The sequence below is a fragment of the Mandrillus leucophaeus genome, unplaced genomic scaffold, assembly GCF_000951045.1.
Source record: "Mandrillus leucophaeus isolate KB7577 unplaced genomic scaffold, Mleu.le_1.0 Scaffold282, whole genome shotgun sequence".
Classification (NCBI taxonomy): Eukaryota; Metazoa; Chordata; class Mammalia; order Primates; family Cercopithecidae; genus Mandrillus; species Mandrillus leucophaeus.
This window is the reverse complement of record NW_012102943.1, coordinates 1,379,617-1,404,597: the sequence shown is the minus strand read 5'-3', so window position 1 is coordinate 1,404,597 and position 24,981 is coordinate 1,379,617. Positions and strand designations below refer to the sequence as shown.

General features: G+C 38.9%; 1 protein-coding gene across 3 annotated transcripts in view; it reads right to left on the bottom strand.

Moving 5' to 3' along the window:
• Positions 1-24,770, bottom strand: part of DCTN4 (dynactin 4 (p62)) — a 44,542-nt gene extending 19,772 nt beyond the window's left edge. Inside the window, exons 1-9 of one of the 3 annotated variants that reach the window (XM_011985321.1) lie at positions 24,520-24,770; positions 22,087-22,157; positions 19,081-19,259; positions 13,312-13,355; positions 4,254-4,361; positions 2,756-2,776; positions 2,281-2,354; positions 1,865-1,977; positions 1,437-1,546 (exon numbers count right to left, since the gene is read on the bottom strand). In XM_011985321.1, the coding sequence (XP_011840711.1) occupies positions 1,437-1,546; positions 1,865-1,977; positions 2,281-2,354; positions 2,756-2,776; positions 4,254-4,361; positions 13,312-13,355; positions 19,081-19,259; positions 22,087-22,157; positions 24,520-24,654 (855 nt within the window). In that variant the 5' untranslated portion in view covers positions 24,655-24,770. Of the gene's footprint in view, positions 1-1,436; positions 1,547-1,864; positions 1,978-2,280; positions 2,355-2,755; positions 2,777-4,253; positions 4,362-13,311; positions 13,356-19,080; positions 19,260-22,086; positions 22,158-23,776; positions 24,231-24,519 lie in introns of those variants that run through there. The other 2 variants (XM_011985322.1, XM_011985323.1) reach the window with 2 other exon arrangements.
• Positions 24,771-24,981: the final 211 nt, after the last annotated feature.

Here is a 24,981-nt window from a genome sequence, read left to right as displayed (position 1 = left end):
CCAATTCAATTGCCCTTTCTTTTTCTTTCTTTTCATAAAGGGTTTTCATTACAAAAATTTTCTAACATGTACAAAAATATAGAATGGTATTACAAATCTCTAGGTACCCATCACCCAACTTCAACAATTATCAACATGGGAATATATATGCAGGACTTGAATCTATGCTCCCAGGTTAACTAAACAAAAAGAATCAGTAACTTGTTATCAAAAATTAGCAACAATGGCCAATCTTGTTTCATTTATACTCTTACCCATTCCTCATCCCTCATTATTTTGCAACAAATATCAGAGATCATGTCATTTCCTCCATAAATATTTCTGTATTCTCCAAAAGATAAAGACATTAAAAAACAAAACAACAAAAAACAGTACTATCATTATTCCTAAAAAGAAAAAATAATTTTTTTTTTTTTAAAGAGTCAGGGTCTTACTGTGTTGCCCAGGCTGGAGTGCAGTGACTACTCACAGGCATGATCATCACACACTATAGTCTCAAACTCCTCAGGCTCAAGGGATTCTCCTGCCTCAGCTTCCAGAGCAGCTGGGACTACAAGTGCTTGTCACTTTGCCCTGCCCAATAGTTCTTTAATAGCATCAAAAATCCTACCAGTGTTTACATTTTCTCAAAGATTTCACAAATTTTTCTTTCCTTCTTTCCTCTTTCCCTTCTTCCCTCCTCCCCTGGGCCCTTTCTTTCTGTTTTGTTTGAATCTGAATCTACATAAAATCTACATGTTGTGTTTGGCTGGTAAACTTTTAAGTGTCTTCTAATCTAGAGAATGATTACATAACATTAGCCACCAGTGACATGTGGTTATTTAAATGAAATTAAAGACTGACTCAGTACCTCAGCTGCACTATCACATTTCATGTGCTCAATAGCCACACGTGCCTAGTGGCTATCATGCGGGACTGTACAGACACACAATACTTTCATCACCATAGAAAGTTCTGTTGGATAGTACTCATTTAAAAGGTTTCCTTTCCATCTTGTTTTTACAATTTATTTATTGAAGAAACTCAGTCATTTGTTCTGTACATTACCAGACCCTGGATTTTGCTGATTTTTCTTTTTTCTTGCTTTCTTTTAAATTGATTATTTTTTTATTGGTCCTCCCTGAGCCTGAACACTAGCCTAAAAGTTATACACTCTTTCACTATTCTTTTAGGGGTTAACCCTATGTACCTAATCTTCAGATATTTCATTTCTGCATCTGTAAAACAGGTTTAACAGTAGTACCTACCTCACAGAGTTGTAAGAGTTGTTTACATTGAAAGCATTTAAAATAGTGCCTGGGCAATTAGTATGTTCTCTACAAGTATTTTCTGTATTTACTACATTCCAAAGGTTTTGACATTGGTCAGACACCAACCACATTTGTTTTTTGCTTTCCTCTTGTACAAATGGCCATTCTACAGAATGGAATACTTACACGGCAGCGCAGGGACCGTTTGATCAGAAGATGTTTGTGGCGAGGATATAGCTGTGAAGCACAGACTGGCTGGAAGTCAGGCTGTAACAGACGCTGCTGAAGGGTGGTTACTAGAAAGAAAGGCAGAAAACAGGCTTAGTTTACAGTGACTTTCAAAAATCAGACTTTTATGTAGTAGTAATTACACAAAGCATTACTTTTATGTAATGAAAGTATGAACAGTGTTGTTCATAAAAAATGAAAATATAGAAATTTGACAGGCATTTTAGATTTCAATTACTTCTATTACAGCTGTTTTATTTTCTACATAAATATCACTTTACTACTAACAACTATTCCATTAAAAATCTCAAATCACTAGATATATAAATAACAAAAACAGAATTAGATGGAGGCTAGAAACAAAGTAGAAAAACAAAGAAAATTACCCTCTGTTAAATTTACTGGTCTTGTATAATAGTCTTCAGGTAGAGGTTCCACTTCATCCACAGCCTGAGCTGGCTCAATCTTTATCTCTTTCTGGTCCTCTCCTTCTTTAAGGCTAAAAGATAAAACAAAACAAAACAAAATAAGACAAAAAAATCAGTTAATTTCTCAAGGATCCGCCTGATTATTCTCAGTCTATGATATCAATAATTGAATGGAAGTATTCCTGTGTCATAGAATACCTGTTCAGCATAGGTCTTTTCTAAGTACGAGAATCTTCTTTTCCATTGGCAACTCTGTGTGTGTGTGTGTGTGTGTGTGTGTGTGTGTGTGTGTGTGTGTGTGTTTAATCTCATTTCTTTGCTATTCATTTTGATACCTGCTGTTCTCCTCAAAGTCATTTCATGTCTAAACTTACGAAAGTCCAGCAAGGGTACTGATGGATGCACCAGCTCGTGGTCGCTGAAGCCTGGTTCCAAGACCATATTTGTCCTAAACAAAGTTCAGAAATTCCTATTAGAAAGCCCACAGTTACACACCCTATTTATCAAAAGAAAGAATTTTGGGTAGGATAGCATGAGAAGCTCAGGGAAATAAGCCAAAAAAAAAAAAAGCTAATTTAAAGGCTTCTTTTAAAGAAAGCAATTTGTAGCCCCACATCATGATTCTATTCTTAAAATAGTAACAGCACTAAACATGGAGATTGAAACTACATTAATACAGTAAAAATGAATCAAATGTGAGCTTCTATTAGCAATCTAAAAATATCTAAGCTACGGCCTAGGCAAGAGCTATGTGGCGTGTCTAAGATACACAACAGACGTCTTCCTGGAACACCAGTGGTCATCTGCTAACTTCTTCAGGGTCAGCAAGAATCATAAAGTAGAACTTACCACTACATGAATAGTATGTTGCTGTAGAGCCCCAAAATAGCAGCAGGTTGCAACAGAGACAAAAAATGCAGCATAAGATAGAAGCAAACGCATATAGCAGGCAGGTTATATGGGAAAATTGGAAAAATAATTCATTTAATTAAAATTCTACCTCTAAATATAACATACATTGGTGCATATGAGGACTGTACCACTGGACTATTCAGAAAAATTCACTTCTTTTTGCAAATGAGGGTGCTTTGCAAGTGTTAACGTTTTTAAATTCTAATCTAGATTTTTTTTTGAGACTGAGTCTCACTCTGTCACCCAGGCAGGAGTGCAGTGGCACTATCTTGGCTCACTGCAACCTCTGCCTCCTGGTTCAAGCCATTCTCATGCCTCAGCCTCCCAAGTAGCTGGGATTACAGGCATGCGCCACCATGCCCAGCTAATTTTTTGTATTTTTAGTAGAGACAGGGTTTCATCATGTTGGCCAGACTGGTCTTGAAATCCTGACCTCAAGTGATCCTCCTGCCTCAGCCTCCCAAGGTGCTGGTATTACAGGTGTGAGCCACTGCACCTGGCTCAATCTAGGTATTTTTATATGGACTTTACCAACCCTTAGGGTTTCAATGACTTAACTAATTTTCATGTGGATGCAGTATGACAAGTTGCTTAACTAGGTCTCATTTCCTCAAGTGTAAAATGGGGATATGATACTCCACAGGATTTTTGTGAGGATTAAATAAAGTAATACATGTAAAGTGTTTAGCACAGAGCTTGACACATCATTGCCATTCAATAAATGTTATTTATTGAATGTCAATCTGCTGGGCCCCAAGCAAGCACACAGAAAACAAACTGTACTATGAGAGCAAATAAAACTCAGGGGAAAATAACAAAAACTCCAAATCCTGATTTCTTTCTTCTTACTAGCAGTACATAAACTGGTAGAGAATGACTCTCATAAATAATTCTTACCAAAAATTCTACTTGCATATGTTACTATTTACCCACACAAGTGCACTCTGTTAAAAAGTCAGTGTTTTTCATCTTGGAGAAACAGGTGAGGATGTTAAACAAGTTATTATAACTAAAGCTGAGAAACCACTACTGCCAGGATGTCAAAGGTGGGCTACGGGAGTAATACGACTAAAATCTACCATTTGCCCACCTCCTTTTTCTCAGACTTTCTGTAATAAAAAAGCTGTATGTAGAGCTCTGCAGTGCCTACAAAATTAACAGTCTTTCTGGGGAAATAATCAGAAGATAAAGGGGAGTGACGGAGAAAGAAACACAAATGTCCTTAAAACACAAATAACTCAAACAGAACTATTGATATAGCAAATCGGACTTAAACGTCTATAATTTAACTATCGGACTTAAACGTCTATCATTTGAAGAATCCCCCTCTCTGCTACCCACCATTCAGGACTCTAGGACAATGGCCATTTTCTGAAATGATCACTGTTCTTAGGCCCTACAGGTCTTGCAAATCATTTTAGTACCAAATTCTCACCGAAAAAGCCAGAGGCATATAGTTTCTACGTCGTGCCAGTTTCTTGCGATCTCGCTCAACCTTCTCTTTCTGAGCAAGCTGCTGGTAATATTCAATCAGTTTGTTCATCTGTAAAAAAATCACAGACTTGGTACACAAAAAAGCTAACAGAAAACATACCAAATTAATCAACTACACTGATTAGAGACATAATGAATAGAGAAGACAAATTAAGATGGGCAAGTTTGCCCTTTTTCTTCAAAGAGAATTTTTCTTTGTTATGTGATTTGTTTTCCGAAGTGAAATGGAAAACTGAAGTTCAAGGACAGGATGAAATGGGCAATGAAGAGGCTCGGAAATTTCTTGCTCTCTTATTTCATTACTTATTTCCCCTCACGACTGCTCTGATTTTTTTTCTGCATGGCCACAGGACATTTATTTCTAAAAACATGACATTTTATACTGTATTTTATTCCCCAACTCCATCACACTTAAAAAATTTTTAAATACATTTAAATTATAAAAGCAATATATATTAATCATAAAAAGTTCCAACAAGGCTGGGCATGGTGGCTCACGCCTATAATTCCAGCTCTTTGGGAGGTTGAGGTGGGTAGATCACTTGGGGCCAGGAGTTCAAAACCAGCCTGGACAACAGAGTGAGACCTTGTCTCTATAAAAAAATGCAAAAATTAGCTGGGCATGGTGGCATATGCCTATAGTCCCAGCTACTCAAGAGGATGAGGTGGTGAAAAAGAAATGGCGGATAGGAGGCAGAACTAACTTGCAGCTTCTCCTCAGACAGACAGAACAACTTGTGGAGACTCACACTGTGAACTTTTACTCCAAGAACTACTGCAGGAACATACTAGGAAAACTGAAAGAATTCACAGACCCTTTGAAAGAAGTGGCTTGCTGCTGCAAAATCCATGAGACAGCAGAAAAACCGTGAGGGCCCAAAGTGTGAGAGGGGGAAAATCCACCTTCAAACATACCTCCTCACTGGAGAACCTACAAATTCAGATCATAGGAGAAAAATTTAACCTTACCTAGTGCTGAAACAAATTTAGAGAGCCGAGTGAAATATAAAAGTAGAAGAAGCAACAGCGGGAAGAGGCCTGTAGGCACTCACGGTTCCCAGGGAAGCCCAGGGAAGCCATTTCTGACTTTAATCTCACAGGGGTCCTAGGGGAGAGCTGCCAGTGGAATTGAGGAAGGACCACACGGAGACAGAAACTTCCAGGTGAACTCTGTAATAATTTTGACCGAGAGCAAATTTTCCTGGGCAGAATCAAGATGGGGAGGGTGCGAAGGGGAAGCATAGATATGAGCACATAAGCCACAGCAGTTGAGAAGGCGTGGGGTCCAAAAGGCTGGCTTGCTTTCTCAGCAGGTAGGCTTGTGAAGGCAAGATCTTGGCCCTGCAAACTCCATGCTGTTGGTGGGGCATGGTGGGAGTGAGACTGGCCTTGCTGGCTGCATGGGAGCTGGGTGAGGCCTGTCACTGCTGGCTTTCTCCTACTTCCCTGGCCACCTATATGACACAGCAGAGGCAGCCATAACGCCCCTGGGAACATAACTTCATTGGCCTGAGAACCACACAACTATCCTCCACGGCAGCCACAGCAAACCCTACCCAAGTAGAGTCTGAGCTCAGACATGCCCCCATCTGATGGTCTTTCTCTACCTGCCCTGGTAGCCCAAGACAAAAGACTGTAAACTCTTGAGTCTTACGGCCCCACCAATCACCTGAGAAACCGAAATACTTATCCAGGCAACCTTAGGGCAAGCTTGTATCCCCACCACACTACTGCAGCTGATACTTTCTTGAAAGCGCCACCTCCTGGCTGAAGGCCAACCAACTCAAGCCATTACAGCAACTCATAAAAGAACAACCCTGCCCTCAAAAGGAGAAAATAGCAGCTAATTCCACCACCTGCAACATCCTGGCTAACCAGAGGTCCTGAGTCTGTCCACGTGATAATTCACTGCTAGCACAACGAAGCATTAAAGAAAACTAGCACACGAAACCTAACTACAACCAAGGACCCTCACAGAGTCCACTTCACTCCCCTGCTACCTCCACCAGAGCAGGTGCTGGTATCCACAATGGAGAGACCTGAAGATGCACTGCATCACAGGATTCTTTGCAGACACTCCCTAGTACCAGCTCGGAGACTGGTGGCTCTGCTGGGTGGCTAGACCCAGAGCAGCAGTAACAATAATTGCAGTCCAGTTCTCAGGAAACCACCTTCCTAGGGGAAGGGGGAGAGCACCACATCAAGGACCCATGCCACGGGACAAAAGAATCTGAACAGTAGCCCTCAACCCTCAGATCTTTCCTCTGACATAGTCTACCCAAATGAGAAGGAAACAGAAAAACAATTCTGGTAATATGACAAAACAAGGTTCTTTAACAACCCAAAAAGATTACACTAGCTCACCAGCAATGGATCCAAACCAAGAAGAAATCTCTCAATTGTCAGAAAAAGAATTTAGAAGGCCAACTATTAAGTTACTCAAAAAGCTACTCAAAAGGGCACCAGAGAAAGGTGAAAACCAACTTAAGGAAATAAAAAAAAATACAGGTTATGGACGAAAAAAATCTCCAGAGAAACAGACAGCATAAATAATAAACAATCACAATTTTGGAAATGAAAGACACACTTAGACAAGGCTTTTGAATTAACCAAATCTGACAAAGAAAAAAGAATAATAATAATAATAAATAAAGCCTCTAAGAAGTCTGGGATTAAGCTACCAAAACTAAGAATTGGTGTTCCTGAGGAAGAAGAGAAATCTAAAGGTTTGGAAAACTTACTTGAGGAAAGAACAGAGGAAAACTTCCCTGGCCTTGTTAGAGATCTAGACATCCAAATACAAGAAACTCAAAGAACCCCTGAGGAATTCATCACAAAAAGATCATCGCCTAGGCACATAGTCATCAGGTTATCTAAAGTCAAGACAAAGGAAAGAACCTTAAGAGCTATGAGGCAAAAGCATCAGGTAACCTATAAAGGAAAACCTATCAGGTTAACAGCAGATTTCTTAGAGAAACCCTACAAGCTAGAAGGGACTGGGGTCCTATCTTTAGCCTCCTTAAACAAAACAATTATCAACCAAGAGTTCTGTATCCAGTGAAACTAAGCTTCGTAAATGAATGAAAGATAAAGTCTTTTTCAGATGCACAAATGCTGAGAGAATTTGCCAGTACCAAGCCAGCACTACAAGAGCTGCTAAGAAGGAGTTCTAAATCTTGAAACAAAACCTTGGAACACACCAAAATAGAACCTCCTTAAAGTATAAGTCTCACAGGGCCTATAAAACAGTAACACAATGAAAAAAAAAACTAAGTACTCAGGCAACAACTAGCACAATTAATAGAATACTCAGTACTAATGTTAAATGTAAATGGCCTAAAGGCTCCACTTAAAAAATATAGAACAGCAGAATGGAGAACAATTTACCAACCAAGTATCTGCTGTCTTCAAGAGAGTCACCTAACACCTAAGGACTCATATAAACTTAAGGTAAAGGGATAAAAAAAAGATATTCCTTGCAAATGGACACCAAAAGTGAGCAGGAGTAGCTATTCTTATGTCAAACAAAACAGACTTTAAAGCAACAACAGTTAAAAAAGACAAAGCGGGACATTATATAATCATAAAAGGACTAGTCCAACAGGACTAGTATCACAATCCTAAATATACACAATCACGATCTAAATGTATATGCACATCCTAAATATATATGCAATATCACAATCCTAAATATATATGCACCTAACACTGGAGCTCCAAAATCTATAAAACAATTACTACTACACCTAAGAAATGAGATAGAAAGCAACACAATAATAGTGGGGGACTTCAGCACTCCACCAACAGCACTAGACAGGTCATCAAGGTAGATGGTCAACAAAGAAACAATGGACTTACACTATACCCTAGAACAAACGGACTTAACAGATATTTACAGATCATTCTACCCAACAACTGCAGAAGATACATTCTATTCATTAGCACATAGAATATTCTCTAAGATAGAAAATACGATAGGCCACAAAACACGTTTCAATACATTCAAGAAAACTGAAATTATATCAAGTATTCTCTCAGACAGCAGTGGAATAAAATGGAAAATCACCTCCAAAAGGAACCCTCGAAATGATGCAAATACATGGAAATTAAATAATCTTCTGAATGCTCACTGGGTCAACAATGAAATCAGGATGGAAATTTAAAAACTCTCTGATCTGAATAATAGCGAGACACAAGCTATCAAAAGCTCCGGGATACAGCAAAAGCAGTGCTAACAGGAAAGTTCACAGCATTAAATACCTACATCAAAAAGTCTAAAAGAGCACAAATAGAAAATCTAGGATGATACTTTAAGGAACTAGAGAAACAAGAACAAACCAAACCCAAACCCAGCAGAAGAAAAGAAATAACAAAGATGAGAGCAGAACTAAATGAAATTGAAACAAAAGAAACAATACAAAAGAAAAATGAAACAAAAAGCTGGTTCTTTGAAAAGATAAACCAAATTGATAGAATGTTAGTGAGATTAACCAAGAAAAGATGAGAGAAGATCCAAATAAGCTCAATTAGAAATGAAATGGGAGATATTACAACTGATACCACAGAAATAGAAAAGATCATTCAGGGCTACTATGAACACCTTTATGCACACAAACTGGAAAACCTAAAGGAGATGGATAAATTCCTGGAAATATATAGCCCTCCTAGATTAACCCAGAAAGAAACAGGAACTCTGAACAGACCAGTAACAAGCAGTGAGATTGAAATGCTAATTTAGGCCGGGCGCGGTGGCTCAAGCCTGTAATCCCAGCACTTTGGGAGGCTGAGATGGGCGGATCATGAGGTCAGGAGATCGAGACCATCCTGGCTGACATGGTGAAACCCCGTCTCTACTTTAAAAATACAAAAAACTAGCCGGGCGAGGTGGCGGCGCCTGTAGTCCCAGCTACTCGGGAGGCTGAGGCAGGAGAATGGCGTGAACCCGGGAGGCGGAGCTTGCAGTGAGCTGAGATCCGGCCACTGCACTCCAGCCTGGGCGGCAGAGCGAGAAAAAAAAAAAAAAGAAATGCTAATTTTAAAAAATTGCCAACAAAAAAACATCTAAGACTAGATGGATTCACAAGTGAATTCGATCAGACATTCAAAGAATAATTTGTACCAATCCTATTGAAAATATTCCAAAAGATAAAGAGGGAATCCTTCCTAAATCATTCTATGAATTCAGCATCACCCTTGTACCAAAACCAGGAAAGGACATAACAAAACAAGAAAACTACAGACAGATATCCCTGATGAACACAGATGCAAAAATCCTTAACAAAATACTAGTTAACTGGATCCGACAGCATATCAAAAAGATAATACACTATGATCAAGTAGGTTTAATACCAGGGATACAGGGATGGTTTCACATACCCAAGTCAATAAATGTAATACACCATGTAAACAGAATTAAAAACAAAAATTGCAGGATCATCTCAATAGACACAGAAAAAGCATTTGACAAAATCCAGCATCCTTTATGAGCAAAACCTTCAGCAAAATCAGCATAGAAGGAATATACCTTAAATAAAAGCCATCTATGACAAACACACAGCCAACATTACACCGAACAGGGAAAAGTTGAAAACATTCCCACTGAGAACTGGAACAAGACAAGGATGCCCACTTTTACCACTTCTATTCAACACAGCACTGGAAGTCCTAGCCAGAGCAATCAGACGAGGAAAGAAATAAAGGGCATCCAAATCAGTAAAGAGGAAGTCAAACTGTTGCTGTTTGCCGATGATATGCTCATATGCCTAGAAAACCCTAGAGACTTATCCAAAAAGCTCCTAAATCTGATAAATGAATTCAATAAAAGGTTGGGTGCAGTGGCTCATGCCTGTAATCCCAACATTTTGGGAGGCCAAGGTGGGCAGATAACTTGAGGTCAGGAGTTCGAGACCAGCCTGGCCAACATGGTAAAACCCCATCTGCACTAAAAATATGCGTGGTAGCAGGCGCCTGTAATTCCAGCTACTCGGGAGGCTGAGGTAGGAGAAATCACTGGAACTTGAGAGGCAGAAGTTGCAGTGAGCCGAGTTTGCACCACTCTGGAGTTTGCACTCCAGTCTGGCTGACAGAGCGAGACTTCATCACAAAAAAAGAAAAAAAAAGTATTGAATTCAGGAAAGTTTCAGGATATAAAACCAATGTACAGAAATCAGTAGCACTGCTATACACCAACAGAGACCAAGCTGAGAATCAAATCAAGAACTCAACCCTGTCTACAACAGCCGCAAAAACCCCACTCAAAACACAAAAACAAAACACTTAGGAATATACCTAGCCAAGGAGGTAAAAGACCTCTACAAGAAAAACTACAACACACTGTTGAAAGAAACCATAGATAACACAAACAAATGGAAACACATCCCATGCTCATGGATGGGTACAATTAATACTGTGAAAATGACCATACTGCCAAAGCAGTCTGCAAATTCAATGCAATTCCCACCAAAATACCATCATCCTTCTTCACAGAACTAGTAAAAACAATCCTAAAATTCACATGGAACCAAAAAAGAGCCTAAATAGCCAAAGCAAGATTAAGCAAAAAGAAAAACTCTGGAGGCATCACATTACTCAACTTCAAATATAAGACTATAGTCACCAACGCAGCATGGTACTGGAATAAAAATAGGTACACAGATCAATGAAACAGAATAGAGAACCCAGAAATAAACTAAATACTTACAGACAACTGATCTTTGACAAAGCAAACAAAAACATAAAGTGGGGAAAGGACATCCTCTTCAACAAATGGTGCTGGGATAATTGGCAAGCTACATGTAGAAGAATGAAACTGGATCCTCATCTCTCACCTTATACAAAAATCAACTCAAGATGTATCAAAGACTTAAATCTAAGACCTGAAACCTTAAATTTCTAGAAGATAACATGAGAAAAATCCTTCTAGACATTGGCTTAGGCAAAAACTCCATTACTAAGAACCCAAAAGCAAATGCAACAAAAACAAAAACAAATGGAACTTAAACTAAAAAGCTTCTGCACAGCAAATGAAATAATCAGCAGAGTAAAAAGACAACCCACAGGGTGGGAGAAAATCTTTGCAAACTATGCATCCAACAAAGGACTAATATCCCAAATCTACAACACACTCAAACAAATCAGCAAGAAAAAAACAAATAATCCCGTCAAAAAGTAGGCAGAGGACATGCATAGACATTTCTCAAAGGAAAATATACAAATGGCCAACAAACATATAAAGAAAAGGTCAACATCACTAATGATCAAGGAAATGAAGATCTAAACCACTTCTGCAAGAATGGCCTTAATTAAAAAAAAAAAAAATATAGATGCTGGCATGGATCTGGTGAAAAGGGGACATTTTTACACTGTTGGTGAAAACGTATACTACTACACCACTATGGAAAACAGTATGGAGAGTCCTTAAAGAACTAAAAGTAGACCTACCACTTGATCCAATAATCCTACTACTGGTATCTACTCAGAGGAAAAGAAGTCACTGCATGAAAAACACACTAGCCCGCACGTTTATAGCAGCACAATTCACAACTGCAAAAATAGGAAACCAGTCCAAATGCCCATCAATCAACGAGTGGATAAAGAATATGTGGTATATATACACCATGGAATACTACTTAGCCATAAAAAGTAATGAAATAATGGCATTTGCAGCAACCTGGATGGAGTTGGAGACCATTATTCTAAGTAACTCAGGAATGGAAAACCAAACATCATACATTCTCACTCGTAAGAGGGAGCTAAGCTATGAGGACACAAAGGCACATGAATGATACGATGGACTCTGGGGACTTGGGAAAAGCTGGGAGGGGGGTGAGGATAAAATACTATACATTAGGTACAGTGTGCCCTGCTCAGGTGATAGGTATGCCAAAATCTCAGAAATCACCACTGAAGAATTTATCCATGTAAGCAAACACCATGTGTTCCTCAAAAACCTATTTTTTTTTAAAGGCTGAAGTGGGAGGATTGCTTGAGCCTGGGAGGTTGAGGCTGCAGTGAGCTGTGATCATGCAATTGCATGCCAGCCTGGGTGACAGAGTAAGATCTTGTCTCAAAAAAACAAAAAAAGAAAAAAGTTCAAACACCATACAAATGAAAAGAATAAAAAGCAAAGCTTCTCTTTTATCCCTTATGCCCAAGTTGACTTTTCTACTCATCACAGGCATCAACTATTACTAGTTTAGATATCTTTCTTACTCGGAGAAAAAATATATTATATTTTGCATATATTTAAAAATACTTGTGTGTAGATGTATAGCTTTGATGTGTATAAAAATAAATACTTATTCCTGGCCTCAAGCAATCCTCCTGCCTTAGCTTCCTGAGTAATGGGGATTATAGGCATAAGCTACTGCATTTGTCTCTACCGCATTCTTTCTCTTTTTTTGAGACATGGCCTTGCTCTGCTGCCTAGGATGGGAGTGTGGTGGTATGATCATAGCTCAATGCAGACTTGAAAACCTAGGCTCAAGCAATCCTCCCACCTCAGCCTCCTGAGTTGCTGGGACTATAGGCATGCACCACCATGCTCAGCTAAATTTTTAATTTGTTTGTAGAGATGGGGTTTCACTATATTGCTTAGGCTGGTCTTGAACTCCTGGGCTCAAGCAATCCTCCTGCCTCAGCCTCCCAAAGTATTGGGATTACAGGCATGAGCCACCACACCTGGCTGTTTATGACATTTCTAAGAGTATCTGAGAACAAATGGAACCTTAACTCACTAGTGGGTGTGTGAAGAAAAAACAAAAACTTGGTTCCTTTTCCTGATGCACAATTCAAATACAGAACTAAAGCTACACCTAGGATTCTCCATTATCTTAAGTCACCTGGAAAAAAGTGACAGTGTAATTTCAATGTCTTACAATGAGGAGCACTGTATGGACTTCTAAACACAGGTCATATCCACTGATAAAATGCAAGATCTTCAGTCTTTTACTCAATTTTTCTCTGATTTCATCCCCTCTCTCTGATCACCCGTTACTTACCCGTTGTGTGTGAGGATTTTCAGGTTCCTGCCAACCGCCACTAGCTACAAAATAAAAGAATATTAAACAAGACTTTCATAATGTGATAATTTTATTTTCATAAAACAAGTCTTCTGTAGGCCATAAAATGAAACTTAAAACATAAGTTATACAGACCAGAATGGTCTATATAACTATATAGACTATAATGGTCAGAACAAAACTTTTAAAAAACATCTCATGATGGTGATAACAATCACCACCACCACCATGACTAATGCACAGCCACTGTGCCAGGCACTTGAAATGTATTACATTTCCTTTTATTCTCATAACAATCCTCTGAGGTACGGACTCTTATTATTAGTCTCATTTCATATATGAGGAAACTGAGGCTCAGAGATGTTAAATAACTTGCTCAAAGTCACACGGAGAGTAACTGGTAAAAAAATGTTATTTGTCTATGGCTACATACATATGTGGAGAAGTACAAAGACACGCATGGATGCTAATAAACACTGAATTCAGGATTGTGATTATTATCTCTAGCAGGCAGAGAGGAAGACAGACAAAGTAGGGGGAAGGGCTTAAACCGTTTTGGTCGATTCAAACTCAGTCTGACTCTGGAGACTTTGCTCTCATCTGTAACACTGTGCATTTTCTACGTTCTATGACCTTGGCTTAGAGAAGAATTTCTTATGTAAGCAGCACACAGCATAAATCACAAAGGAAAAGATTATTCAAGAAAACTGAAAGTACTGAAAGTAAGACTATAATGAATACTTTTAACAAATGGTGCTGCAACAATGGAATATCCACATATCAAAAACAAAACTAAACAAAAACCTCAAAAAACAAAAACCGAAAGGACCCTTACCTCACAACATTTACAAAATTTACCTTGAGATGAGTAAGACTTAAATGTAAGTGTTAAAACTACAGCACTTTTAGAAGAAAACACAGGTAGATCTTAGTGACACCGCGTTTAGGCTAAAGTTTTTTTAATAGGACACAAAAAGCACAAACTTTATACAACAAAAAAATTGATAAATTAGACTTCACTGAAATTAGAAACTTGAGTTTTTCAACACACACTGCTGAGAAAAGGAAAAGGCAAGCCACAGACTGGGAGTAAATATTTGCAAAACATATATTCAACAATGCACGTGTATCCAGAATACAGAACTCTTATAACTTAGTTTAAAAAACCAAAGCAGGCCGGGCGCGGTGGCTTATGCCTGTAATCCCAGCACTTTGGGAGGCCGAGGCGGGCGGATCACGAGGTCAGGAGATTGAGACCATCCTGGCTAACACGGTGAAACCCCGTCTCTACTAAAATTACAAAAAATTAGCCGGGCGTGGTGGTGTGCGCCTGTAGTCCCAGCTACTTGGAGGCTGAGGCAGGAAAATGGCGTGAACCCGGGAGGCGGAGCTTGCAGTGAGCCGAGATCGTGCCACTGCACTCCAGCCTGGGCGACAAAGCGAGACTCTGTCTCAAAGTCTCAAAAAAAAAAAAAAAAACCCCAAAGCAAAACAAACCAACAACAACAAAACCCAGTTAAAAAGTGGGGAAAAGATTTGTACAGACACTTCACGAAAGATACATGGCTGGTAAATAAACACAATGAGAAAATGCAAATTAAAACCACAGTGAAGTACTGCTGTACATGTGCTAGAATGGCTAAAATGGGGAAGACTGACAATATGGCAAGCATTGTCAAGGGATTGGAACTCTCCTAATTTGCTGGTGAGGATCCAAAATTGTTCAGTCACTTTGGAAAACAGTTTGGCATTGGCCGGGTGCAGTGGGTCATGCTTTTAATCCCAGCACTTTGGAAGGCTGAGGCAGGAGAATTGCTAGAGTCAAGGAGTTGGAGACCAGCCTGGGTAACATGGAGAAACCCCATCTCTACTTTAAAAGAAAAAAAAAAAAAAAAAGTTTGGCAGCTTCTAGACAAATTAAACATACACTGACCCTATGACCTAATAATTTCACTCCTTGGCACTTAAGAAAAATGAAAACATATATTCACACAAAGACTTATAGGCAAATGTTCATAGCACATTTATTCATATAAGCCAAAACCCAAAAACAATCCAAATGTTCATCAAGTAGAGAATGAATAAACAAACTATAGTATGTCCATACAACAGAATACTACTCAACAGTAAGAAGAAATAATACAAAGAAGAAACACAGATGAACCTCAATAGCATTATGCTAAATAAAAGAAGACAGACAGGAAAGCCTGTAATATAAGACTCTAATTATATACACTTCTAGAAAAGGCAAAATTCTAGTGATAGAAAGCGTATCAGTCTAATCGGGGCAAGGAGGTTGGGGGAAGAAACTGACTGCAATGAGGCATGAAGATTCTCTAGCGGGACAGAAATGTTGTATATCATGATTATGGTGGTGGCTATGTGATTACACATTTGTCAAACATCACAGAATTCCACACTTAAAATTGGTAAGCTTGATTATACCTAAATTATATCTCGATAAAGCTAACCAAATAACAGGGAAAAATAAAAGTATAATGAGATACCATTTCACAACCATCAGTCTGGAAACATTTTAGAGTCCAAAAATACTATAAGCTGACAAGGAACTGGAGGAACAGGTAGTTTACTCTTATATATTACTAATGGGAGCAAAGACTGCTAAACCATTTTGGAGTGCTAAGGATGTACACAACTTATGACTGGCAATTTTACTTCGTTATATAGAAAAGCCCTTATACTTGTGCCTTAGAAAACACATATGAGATTGATTCCAGCAGTTCTGTTTTTTCAAAAGCAAAGAAAATGAAAACAGCCTAAATGTTCATCAAGAGAAGATGGAATAAGTAAACTGTGGTAAGTCACACAGCAGTCAACTGTGTATCAAAAACATAATGTTGATAGAATAAAGTTGTAGCAGGATATATACATGATGTTTCCATTTGCTTAAAACCGAAAAATGTTATTTGTCTGTGGCTACATACACATGTGGAGAAGTATAAAGACATGCATGGACTCTAATAAACACTGAATTCAGGATTGTGATTATTATCTTTAGCGGGCAGAGAGGAAGACAGATAAAGTAGGGGGAAGGGCTTAAACTGTTTTGGCTGATTCATTTCTTAAATTGGGTGATAAGTACATGAATATACATATTTCATATAAAATCACTTTTTTCAAAACAAAAAGGACTCAATTACCTTGCTGAAGGTGACATTGTATCCTCTTGCAAGAAATGGCAGAAATAGCATTTTAGTATAATATTTTAGAAGTTGCCTCACTTAAGGCAATCATCAAAAATAATTATGCGAAAGAAATGTTTCAGTTGTAATATTTTTAAATGTCTGAATATTTTATCTAATTGCTTCTTTTGAACTGGTAATTTATTCTAAACAGCAATTTGGGAGACATAATAATCTCACTGTAAGTTTTTCTCTGTACATTACAGACAAGTACTTATAAATAAACAAATAGTTCTAACTTAAGTGGTTTCAGGGCTTCTAAGATACCAATGACATCATGGAGGAAATGAAATTATCTGTACTCTTTAAGAGCTCCTGGTATTCAATTATCACTGTTGAGATACCCCAGAGGAGATGGAGTTCTAGAAGCCAGCGTAAGTTTATAGTTCTGAAATATAAATTCTCCAATCTTCATGACTCATAATCCAAAGAGCATAAAACATTCACTAACAGAGTAACAAACTGAGAAATCTACTTGGATTTCTGGGCTGTTTCTTTCACTTGATAAAAAGACACAAAACACAAACATGAAAAAACAATGCTTTAATTCACTGAGGCCTACATTATGCCACTTTGAGGTTGCTTTTTAACATTTAACGTTCTTTGATAAATTCTAACATCTCCCATACTGACACTAAAACATATACACATAAACACTTACTGGCAATTTTAAAAGATGTTACAGAATCTTTCTAGTTTCAGTCACACTTCAGGTAAACAGTTACTCATCAATGAGCTTTTTAAGGAACTAAGATACACTTATTTAACTTTCTGTTTTTGAAAAGAGTATGTATTTTATCAACTCAATGTACAAAGTCAGAAACACCATCAACAGCTCAAAGCATTCTAAACCAAAGAGTAAATTCAACAGAATCAAGGATTAACTTCTTAAGAACATAGCTGAATCTAAAGAACTTCACCCATAATTACTTCCAAATTGTGTAAGAATATATGGAAAGGTTTTAGCCAGTCTGCTTCGTTTTAGTTATGTCAAATGACATATAATGAGTTTGTTATGAGCTTCCCCAATTATTAGTCAATAAGCTATACTTTTTATGAAAATCCCAAAATGAGAATTTTTACAAGTTTAAAATGTTTTTAGAAAATTAAACAATGAGGCCGGGCGCGGTGGCTCAAGCCTGTAATCCCAGCACTTTGGGAGGTTGAGACGGGCGGATCACGAGGTCAGGAGATCGAGACCATCCTGGCTAACACGGTGAAACCCCGTCTCTACTAAAAAATACAAAAAACTAGCTGGGCGAGGTGGCGGACACCTGTAGTCCCAGCTACTCGGGAGGCTGAGGTGGGAGAATGGCATAAACCCAGGAGGCGGAGCTTGCAGTGAGCTGAGATCCGGCCACTGCACTCCAGCCTGGGTGACAGAGCGAGACTCTGTCTCAAAAAAAAAAAAAAAGAAAATTAAACAATGAAACTTTCAGAAAAAAAATAGAGAGTTAGTGATGCTACTACTTACATAAAGCATAAACAGCAACTCAAGATTTTATTATTTTTTTTTAAACTTTGGATCACTTCAATCAAAAGCAACTCAAGATTTTGAACTGACTGTTCAGAGAATGTTTCCACTCTCTGATGTTAACCACAAAATACAGAATTTGTAAAAATAAAGTTTCCTGATAAAATTAAGTGCAATCTCTGTTCTAAAACACTCAAACACTCAAATGATGGAGGTATATAATGCCTTAGGTGGTCTTAAATCCAAACATACACAATTTTTCTCTTTCACTGATAAACATTTTATATATATATATATATAAAAGTTTTTGAGCACACATGTGAATGCTCCAGGACAGACACCTGGACATGGAAATACTGGGCAGAAAGATATAAGCAATTTAAAATTTTAATAAGTGTTTTAAAATTGGTCTCCAAGATAGACTACCGTAGTGTATGAGGGAACTATTCTCCCATGTTCTAGCCAACACTTGATACAACCAGATTAAACATGTTGTACCAAATAGACGGAAGGTCTAATCTGCATTTACATGATTACTAGGGAAGTGGAATATATATTTTTGCATATTTATTGACCATTTTTATTTCTACTATGAGAACTGCTGTTCATATCCTTTGCTGTTTTCCTAGTAAGTCTTTTTCTTATTGACTTACAAGTGTTCCTCATTTTTGAGTATTCATCCTTAGCCTGTTATATAAGACCCAACTATTTTTCTTAGTTTGTCATTTTTATCTTTTAGTTTTATCCACGATGTCTTAACATGAATGTTTGTTTTTCATGAAGAGCATTAATAATTTGATTCCAAGAAAGTACCAGATTTAAAAAAGCTATCTTATCAAGTCCAAGAAACTAAATATTATCCAATCTCGGATAAAACACGAAGGTCTATAAATGTGAAAATAGGGGAATATAGTCTCAGATAAAACACCAAGATCTATAAATGTGAAAATATGGGAACACAGAAGAGTTATTAGCTCCTATCGCCCCAACAGGTTACAGAAATAATAATCTATGGGCAATTATAGCACTGTCAATTGCACAAAATTTCATGTTGAAGTCCACCTCACTCACCTACAGATTTGTCTGCCATGCCCACATCTCTAGACGTCCAGCGACAAAATCCGCATGCCAGGTAATAGGCTTTCTTCATGGTGGTCTTGGCTGGGTCATCTGGAAGCTGTGTGGAGATGCTTGTGGCCCGGGTAGAGAGGGTGTGCATGCAGCCAGGACAGTCAAAGCAATTGGCACATCTGTGACATGACAAACACAACCATTCATTCATTTAACCAATATTTATCAAGTACCTACTATGTGCCAGACATTGTTCCAGGTGTTAGGAATTCAAGAGAGAACAAATATAAGGACAAGTACCTCTCAAGAAAAAACAGTAACACTCTGCAGGTCTCTTACCAACTTTGTTTTAATAGTTCAAAAGTACTATATGTTCATCACTTTAAAAAAATATGCAGTTATCGCCAAAGTAAGAAATGGAGCCCAACCTAATCCTACTCCACAGAGAGAATCATTGTTAACAGATGGAGTTTACGATTCCAGACTCTTTTTATGCTTATATTGATCACAAAAATTTCTGAGGAAAGGAGAAATGTCACAGCTTGTAACTTTAGAGATGACAGACCAATTGTGCCATAGAAAATTTAGAGTCAACAATACAAGAAGCTGTGAAACTGGATTTGGAAAATAACTGACTGCTGTGCCAGAGAGCTGAAACAGAAAGCAAACAATGCTGTCAAACTGGAATGGTTCAGAAGCAGCACATTTTCAGGGCTTTCTGTTCTCTCCTTAAATGCTACTCTTCCTAGTGCTCAGCCAACATTTCTCCTTTAGGAGGTCCCTATGTCTTCTTGCTTTTAACTCTCCTACCGCCACAGATTATCGAGATTTCACCTGTAGTCCTGTACTTGCCTTGAAGTTCTGTTCTATAAAATAACTTGCATTATCTGTTATAGTCTGCCATCTGGATACTATTAAAAGAAGATAGTAATAGTACTCATCTTACAAGAAAGCGTTAGGATCAAATGATAAAAATTAATTTGTGGAAAGCACATAAAACAGTATCTGGTTATCAGGGGTTACTTCTCAGGGCAGGAAAGACAAACAATAGTGGTTCACATCCATCAGGGTATAGGGGGTGCCACTAATAGCAAAAGGACTTTCACTTCAAGCTAAAAACTAAACACCATCCTGTAGCAATGAGCACGCCTAGCAGCCATACCTTGGTTCCTAAGACTATTCTCCAATAAAGTGAACCAAGGCTCCTTGGAGAAACAACTGTTAAGACTGACACAGAAAATATACAAAATGAAGTCAGGCACAGCAGCTCACACTTGTAATCCTAGCACTTTGGGAAACCAAGACAGGTGAAGTGCTTGAGCCCAGGAGTTGGAGACCAGCCTGGGCAACATGGCAAAAGCCTGCCTCTCCAAAAAATACAAAAATTATCCAGGTGTGGTAGCATGTGCCTGTAGTCTCAGCTACTCAGGAGGCTGAGGTGGAAGCACTACTTGAGCCTGGGAGGTTGAGGCTGCAGTGAGCCAAGACTGCACCACTGCACTTCAGCCTAGGCGCCAAAGTGAGACTCAGTCTCAAACACACACACACACACACACACACACACACACACATACACACACAAAACATACACACAAGATGAGTCTGGAGTATCTTGTAGTACTGGTAAGAAAATGATCAAAGTAATGAACAGAGAACTCTCTCCTGCCCCTAATGATGGGGGTATGTCAAAGGGATCTAGGAGTCAACTGAAAGAGCTCCCAATGGCGAAAGCTGAAATAATTTGAACAAAATAAATAAATAAATAAAGTAGTATTGGATTACACCCCAAAGTGTAAAATAAATATTCATGATCCCACTGTCCTCTAAGTAAGTGATTTAAAAAATAAATGGGGGGAGAAGACACAGATAGATCTTCCATGCAAAAGAATTACAAATCCCAATAATTTATGCAGATAGTCCTTAAGGACAGGGGAGCATAATTCCCTAGTCTTTAAGTATAGGCTGTGACAGTGATTTTCCTTCCAAAGAGGAGAGTACAAAAAAGAAGGAAGAGCAGTAACTTTACAGTGCAGAAACCTGACAAACACTAGCTCAAGCCAGATAATCAAGGTTAACACCAACAGTGACAAGTCTTAAGTATTTACCCTTGACATGATGTAATGGAAGATGGCACTTTATCTCTGTGGCTCTCCTTCCCAAAATACATTCCACTAGTCTGATGAGAAAAAAATATCATGCAAATCCTAATGGAATGACACTCTATAAAATGCCTCACGAGTAGTCCTCAATACTTTTGAGGTCATCAAAACCAAGGAAATTTTAAGAAACTATCACACCCAAGCAGAGCCTAGGGAGATATGACTATTAAATATAATGTGATATCCTGAAAAGAATCCTGGGAAAAAAGTAGACTAGGGAAAAACTAAGGAAATCTGAATAAAATGTAGTTTATTGGTTCATTAATTGTAACAAATATACCACACGAATGTAAAATGTTAACAATAGGGGAGACTGGATGTGAGGTAAATGGGGACTCTCCGTACTATCTTCACCATAATTCTGAAGTATACAACTGTTCTAAAGTAGAAAATCTATTTCAAAAATCAAAAGGCATTTAATCTTTGCCAATGGTGATGCTTAAAAATGAAAAAGAGCTGGTTAAAAAAGTTAATTTCATGTGTCGTTTTTTTGAGACAAAGACTTGCTGTGTTGCCCAGGCTGGAGTGCAGTGGTGTGATCGTGGCTCACCGCAACGTCTGCCTCCCAGGTTCAAGCAATTCTCCTGCCTCAGCCTCCCAAGTAGCTGGGACTACAGGTGCGTGCCACCACGCCCAGCTAATTTTTTGTATTTTTAGTAGAGATAGGGTTTCACCATGTTAGTCAGGATGGTATCGATCTACTGACCTCGTGATCCCCGCCTCGGCCTCCCAAAGTGCTGGGTTTACAGGTGTGAGCCACCATGCCTGGCCCATGTGTCTTTTTAACCAGCTATTTTAGAGAACAGTCAAGGAAAACAGGGAAAAAAAAAATATATCCAGGTCTTACCTATTCTTTTTTAGTTTGGCTTCAGCCGACGGCATATTTTCTAAACAACTGGGACAATAATGGGAGTCCACCTAGGAGGAAACAAGAAAAAAGAAAGAGGAGAACTCAGTTTAACTTGTGTATATGTCTTGTCAAACAGTGAATTTTAAAATATGTTATACTGTAGCAGAAGGTAGACTGTTCTCAGCTTAGGGTTTATTCTTCAGTCACCTGTTTTTTGTTTTTGTGTGTTTTTTTTTCTTCTGGATTTAAAAAACCCTTCTATTTTTCTCATCTCTCCTATTCCATCATCGAGATTTTATGTGTTAAAAGTTGTTTATTTAACAATCTACAGTTTCCAATTGAACTCCATAGAATTCTATGATAATCTAATGAAGAGTTTAATAAAACAATTCAATTTGTAAAGTTGTGATAAAATATACTCCTGTCTAGGCTAGCTTTATATGACTATAAAAACTTGACCATACTTTAATTGTTGAAGGAAATTTTTTTAATGATTTCTCAATATTGAAGTAATACAGGTTGACTCAAGGAAAGCATAAATATTTACATAGTCAGCTACAGCCAACCAATTAGAGATTTTTAAACAAATTAATGGGACAGTCTTACTGTACTTAAAAAAACTGGGAGTCAAAAAATTAAGTTCATTTTACTTTTTCAAAGTCTGAATAATTATTTTCTTTAATGTAGGTCCTATTTGACAATTACAGAACTCTAGTCACCTGCAAATGAAGAGACAATCACTGGAACATAAATACTATGACAGAAACTGACTTTTTTCATCATTTGCTATAAACAGGTCAATTTGACAAGATTAATAAAGTTGTTGCTCAAATAATCTCCAGGAACACAAAATACAGTATTGCTAGTACCTGCACTGACTCATCAAAAAAGGCAAAATACAAATCATTCCTTTTTGCCCCCTTTCCAAATTCTGCTTGTCTGTTCATGTGCAGCTCCAGACCCAGATTCTCCATTAGAACGTCACGGCCTGCCCCAGCCCTCAGAGCTTCATCTTTCCCTAAACTCTAATGGCCTCCACATCACAGGTACACATCAGGCTGTAAAAGATGCTGTCACAGACTGGATGTCCTAATTGAAGAGACCCTTAGAGACAGATCATGGAGACTGAGCACTCTGTTCACCACAGAAGAATATGATCCAATAAATTCTGGAGGTGGAGCTGGAATAGGGAATCATCAAGGAGATACACACAAGGAAAGTGCTAATGGAGATAAGAAGAAAAATCAATGCCATATTTTTACGATTTTTCTTGTATTATTTTATTGCTTTTCTTGACTATTTCTATTATGAAAAGTATCTTCAATAAAATAAGTTATTAATAACACATTAAATAGCTTATAGTATGTGTTTTCATGTGCACTTATTTTAACAGTCCCGGGATCTTCAGTAAAAAACACTCTGAGTTAGGCTGTTTAGATTCAAATCCAGGCCCTCCCTCCCACCCCCAAATTACTGGCTGTGTGACTTACAGCAAACACTCTGTATCTGTTTCTCTACCTGTAAAAAAAAATTTTCTTAAAGGTACCCACTTCATTGGTTTGGAGAGAAGAGTACATAAATCACATGACATATAGCAAGTATCGAACAAGCAGCAACTATTATTACTATCAGCTTTTTCTTCACTAGACTATGGCTTATTAAACAGCGCATTTTATGTCTTACTCGCCTTTTAATCCCTTAAGCCTACTGAATAAACAAGATGTGCCAAGCGCTGCAGAAGTTTTGGGGTTTTGTTATTTGGTGACTTTTTACTGGCCGGGGTCGTCTTCTTTTTGAAAAATCCAACTTCGGACGCCCGCTCATGCCAGGGAAGGACAGATCGTTCTCTAGCTCCATGAATACACTTTCAGCTTCTTACAAGACATACTCTATCCTGAGGGCTTTGCACATAACTCACGCCGCCCCAACCTCTCCCTGGCTGCGGGCCTTGGCCTGAGTCAGGAACAGGGCAAGGCAGTCTGACCAGGGCCCAATTTCTGGACAAAAGAGGAGCAGAACTTCCACTATGGGAGAACCATGAATGAGAACGCCTGCGCCTTCCTCCATCCTCGCAATAAAAGCTGGAAAGGCAGTTTTTCGCCCCTCAAATGAACTGAACTAAGCACCCCCAGACCTTTCTCTGTAGTCCACCCAATTACAAAGCCCCATCGGAGACAGACACGGTCCCTAAGTCAAGTTTGTCCAATCAGAGGCCGCTCTAGAACCAGAAGATCCTCTCAGCCCCACCCGAGGCTGCTCCTCCTTTCCAAGTGACAGATTATAAGCAAATCAAATAGCAGGCAAAGCCGAGTGACGGAAGACATAACCAATCAGTAAGGAAGGAAAATAGCTCCAACCCGCCGGTGGCAGTGACTAGGAGGAACGCCGCGCCCCCCACCCCCCACACTTGCTATGGGGCGACTCCCTTACCTCGTGAGACACACATTCCAGCGACCGCAGTTCGCTACAATAGCGGCAGAAGTAGAGCTGCGAGAGCGGGGCCCGAACCTTCTTTTCTCCCTGGACTAGATAGAGAACCCGGTCCGACTGCAGCAACGACGCCATCTTGGGGAGGGAGGAGCCGACGACCCTCCCGCCGCATCACGTGACCCGAGAGCCAGCGTCTTCCTAGCTGCCTTCCCTACGTCTTCCTACGTAGACTTTGACGTTAGGCTTCCCACCTCGTCCTGTTCTGCGCCCGTCGAAAACCAGAGCGCGCGTGCGCAGCTGAGATCCCAGTTTTCTCCCCAACCCTGGGCCTGTGCCCCAGCGGTTGTGTGAGCGTCCACTGCTCTTCCTGTCATTAGGTCTGGACTCAGTGAGCTCCTTTTATTCTTTTCTTCCAGAATGGAAGGCAGCTCTTTTGTCTTATTTACTAGGGCCTCCCCTGCC